Source organism: Octopus bimaculoides, chromosome 19, assembly GCF_001194135.2.
Source record: "Octopus bimaculoides isolate UCB-OBI-ISO-001 chromosome 19, ASM119413v2, whole genome shotgun sequence".
In the NCBI taxonomy this organism is placed as follows: domain Eukaryota; kingdom Metazoa; phylum Mollusca; class Cephalopoda; order Octopoda; family Octopodidae; genus Octopus; species Octopus bimaculoides.
Window position 1 is genome coordinate 50,190,140 of NC_068999.1, and position 4,725 is coordinate 50,194,864.

General features: G+C 36.8%; 1 protein-coding gene across 1 annotated transcript in view; it reads right to left on the reverse strand.

The window, feature by feature from the left end:
- Positions 1-4,725, reverse strand: part of LOC106867995 (uncharacterized) — a 61,893-nt gene that overhangs the window by 47,810 nt on the left and 9,358 nt on the right. The window contains exons 2-3 of the mRNA XM_052974719.1: positions 1,483-1,706; positions 304-378 (exon numbers count right to left, since the gene is read on the reverse strand). Of these exons, the coding sequence (XP_052830679.1) occupies positions 304-378; positions 1,483-1,643 (236 nt within the window). The 5' untranslated portion in view covers positions 1,644-1,706. The remainder of the gene's footprint in view (positions 1-303; positions 379-1,482; positions 1,707-4,725) is intronic.

Below are 4,725 nucleotides of genomic sequence, written 5' to 3' on the forward strand. Positions count from 1 at the left end.
TATATATATCATACATGTATGTATATATGTATTAGATTGGAGATGAACACTGATGCTCTATGTAATAGGCTTGATAATTGTTACAGGCTTCTTTAACATGAAACCAAAGCTAGTTTTATCCCATAAATACAGACTCTTTAGCCATCAATACAGCACTGAGCACCCATTCTCATTGTTTGATATTTACTTGGATATGTACCTAAGTAGAAAGGTAGATCGGTTGATAGATAGATAGATAGATAGATAGATAGATAGACAGACAGGAAGGCAGGCAGACAGACAGACATGATATGATATACTCACTTATCTGCTATTGTTGCTAACTGTTCATCGTTGACGGCTCTTCGCACCTCAGCACGGTGCCGCTCTGTAGATATGCTGCAATAAGGAAATGACATTCATGAATATATCTCTTCCTCAGTTAAAATTTTAAAAGTTGAGAAATACGGAAATACAAAAAGATAGACATACATACAGATGCACCTATGTACATAAACATGTGTAGCTATCTCACCTACATATTTAATATAATTTGGGAAAGACACAAACACTGTGACTTTTAAATTAAATTTCTACATGGTGACTTGACCTGCTAAAAATAAAACCCAAATCTCTCTCAAGTCACACCCTACAGTCTTAAAAAAAATTAATAAGAAAATGGATAATGGAGTCTGAGACATTCTATAGCAGGGGAAGTGCATTGTTGATCCTTAAGGGATGACTTGGGGTTAAACAACAATAACTCCTGCCCCTTGAAATAAAAAAGGTTAACCACATAAAGATGACCACTACTGATCATTAAGGGTTAATGGTTATGAAGTAAATTACATCATTTACCATCATAGTTTTAATGTCCACTCTTCCATGCTCGCATGGGTTGGATGGAATTTATTGAGGTATATTTTCTACAGCTGGATGTCCTTCCTGCCAACAACCCTCATCCATTTCTGGATGGGATAATATTCCCCAATGGCTAGACGTGTTTTCACAAAATATTGGAAATGAATGACATTTACAACAAATCACACCATGTCAAAACAAGGAAATATAAACATACACAAAGGCACAAAATTACATACATCTATACATTATACACACACACAAACAAACATAAATAAAAATATATATATAATGTTTGTTCGTGTGTGTATATATATGTATGTATATATATATATATATATATATATATATATACACACACACACACATATCAATAGGCTTCTTTCAGTTTTTTCCAACCAAATCTACTCACAAACCTTTGGTTGGTCTGTGTTTACAATAGAAGACATGCCCAAAGTGCCACACAAGGTGGGACTGAACCTGGAACCATGTGGCTGGGAAGCAAATTAACCACACACCCACACACAAATAGGAATACATCTTCAAGGAACATTTAGGCATACAAGAATTATTTTATTTCAAATAGCAAAACCAAAACCAACACAATAACAAAACAGGAATTAACACTGGTTTGGCACAAACCTCAAAGCATGCTGTAGGTCTTTGAGTATCTTTTTCTTATCTTTGGTGAGAATTCCTTGTGCTCTGAATGCAGAGATGAGGGAAGAATAGGCTTCAAGCTCCAGGCGGCGTAGAATCCGTTTAGACTCATCCCGAGATAAGTCCAGTAACAATGGCCACATACTGCCACCAGCTGCTGCCACCTGGTGCAGGTTACTGAAAGTTTGGATGGAACATCATGAGAGCTTTAGGAAATAAATGAAAAAAAAAAAAGATAATTTATATAAAAATTAAAATTAAACAATGCACAGTATATAACAACATAAAAATATTTTTTTTAATTTTAAGTTTTTAATACTAATTGTTTAAACAACGTTTTCATTCCTTCATTATAAATATGTGTGTGTATTCTTGAACTGTATAAATCAGAAATTCATATCCCATGACCAAGTGGAACAGCTTGTTAGGGCAGTGGGGAATTTATGAATAATATTTATTTAGCAGTATCAGCACTAAGTAGTGTTCAGGCGTATGCGAAATTTAGGTGTTTGTGACATATTTCAACGTCTAAAGACAAATTCGCTGCAGTTACTCTATCTGCCCAGTGCAGCTCGTTATTGGATTCCCAGATGTGTTTCTATCTCTTTAGCCATTATCCATGGGATATACTGAAGGGAGGTAAGTAAGTCTAGGCAGAATCTTAAAACTGTAACTTTAACTAAAACACTGAATTGTGCCATGGAAACAGCCAGGTCAGAAGAATCCCAGCAGTATTAGTAGTGCCAAGCAGTGCTTAGGCACATATGAACTTTAGGGGAGTCGAAATATACTTGTGACACATTTCAATTTCTGAAGGCAAAAAACTGAGGGAAGCTTTCGAAAGAGGAATATTCCTATACCAGGGATGTGCTGCCTAGGTAGGCAAGGTAGGAAGTGACTACCTTGAATAAAATAGATCAATAGCAACATTTTCTTCCCATGGCAAAATATGCACCTAATTCAATATAATTATGAAGGTTAGTCTGATTATTATGCATAAAATGCAAAATGTTTTATTTTTTTGTAAATTAGGTAGGCATTATTCACCCCTGCTTTTCAATCTCAGTATTTAAGCTATGCATAATAATGCTGTAGTACACGTGCTGCATACATTTCTACAACACTTATAAAAGTAGAAACAGATCTGCCTTCAACTCAGTTGCGTGCCCGTGTTTTTCTTTTTTTCTTTTTTTTCTGCGTGTTTTACTAGATAAAGGTCGTCAACTGCCTACCCTGAGTAATTACTGACAGCTCGTGCCTGTCCTATACATTAAAACATAGAATGGCAAATCCTTAACAGAAAGTCAAATTCTTTTCCTTCAAGTCAGTCCTTCTATATCAAATGGTCAGATGAATGCTCTTCTGTTCTGGTTATCTTTGAAACATAAACATAACTGAAATCTTCATTTACTTTCAGAAAAATCTTAATGGCACAACTAAAGCTAAGTCTTTATCAAGCGAGAGATATGTTTACCAATTTCTATTAGTGAATCCATTTCCCTTTTCTGTTTCAAACAGGTGCTTTATTTGTTCATTTGTTCATTTAGTATGCTTTTCCATATAAGTTGACAATAACAGTAATGAAGGCATTTTTTTTACAGCTAGATGCTCTTCTCGTTGCTAATCCTTAGCTGTATTTCAAGTAAGAGATTTTTCTTCCACGTACCATCAAAAGTGCTGAGTTACAAGACAATGTGTTGACAGGAAATTGTCAACATAACTTTACAGCTTTTGCTCAAGTAATTTCCTATGAAGACATCAAAGAATATAAATATTCACATCACCACCACTTTAACATCCAGTTTTCCACGCTTGCATGGGTCTGACAGTCTTTTATCAAAGCAGGGTTTCTACAGCCAGATGCCCTTCCTGTCGTCAACCACTAGCTGTTTCTAAACACAGTAATATTTTCCCGTGGTCAGACATGTTTCTGCAGTATACTAGAAATGACATTCGTTTACGGCAACCACACAACATTAAGACAAAGTGACATAAACACACATACGCATATATAGGGCAGAAACTAACTTCACTCACAAAGCTTTTGTTAGCCGAGGACTATTGAAAACACTAGGCCAGGTTGCCACACAATAGGATTGAACCTGAAACCATGTGGTCGGGGGGGGGGGACTCCTTCCACACAACCCACCTGCACCTATATATTTATGTGTGTGTGCGCATGCACACGCATTAACACACACAAATATGGATCCCACCACCCCCCAGAGGTAAAAATAGGCTTGTGCAGGGCCAACACGCCTATCTAGGAAAAAGTAAAGTTACAGAGTTATACAAAAGTGTTGATGACAATTCAAAACTATCAAGGCCTGGAAGAGGGGAACCATCCCTCAAGGACAGAGAGGTTGTATCCTCCCAGAGTCAAGGACAGTATAGAAAAATTCATAAATGGCCTATATTCCATGGGGGAATAAATAAGAAATTACAATTTAGTAATACTGAATATTTTTATAATCTATTCAAAATCTAATTACAACATTTTTTTGTTTTTTTAAATGTCATTCCTTCTTCATGCAAGTCTGAACAGTACCAGGTTATCGATGTCTGAAAGTGAGAGGAGAGGACATTTGGAATCATCTCAGAAAATTACTAAGTGAAACACAGGTCGTTCACCTTGATGCTATCTGGCAGAGACCACATAGGCACTGGAGCTTGGCTAAATAGATTCAGAAAAGCTTGCAGCTGTTATATGTGCTTGTATATCTGCTCTACTTGGGCTTCAGTCTTAACACAGTGAGCATGAATCCTCTCTCTTTCTCAGTATGTTGACTCCGTCTAAGGCAAAAAAAAAAAAAGTTCAGTGACATTTGTGTACGTTGGCAACTGTAAAACATTCTCCTTACTATCCTCCATGAAGTTAAGTGTCCAACTGATAGGCAGAGAGAGAGACGAGGAAGTTTAGCTCGTATCATATAAAAAGAAGGACATGGCTGTGTAATCAAAAATATACTATGTTTGAGGATTGGGGGAAGGATGGGCTGATTAGAACTGAGAAAGATTTGGTACACAGGTCTCTTTGACCAGATCTGATCTTAGGGCTAAACTGCACACACGCAAACACACACACACACACAGACACATACACACGTGAGCAGCAAACAGCATGTCTGTCAGCCTACTACTCCTCAACGTTAGAGAGAGAGAGAGAGAGGAAACTGCTATTCATCATATATATTGTTTACAGGCTACCTGCTAAACTTAGGTGTG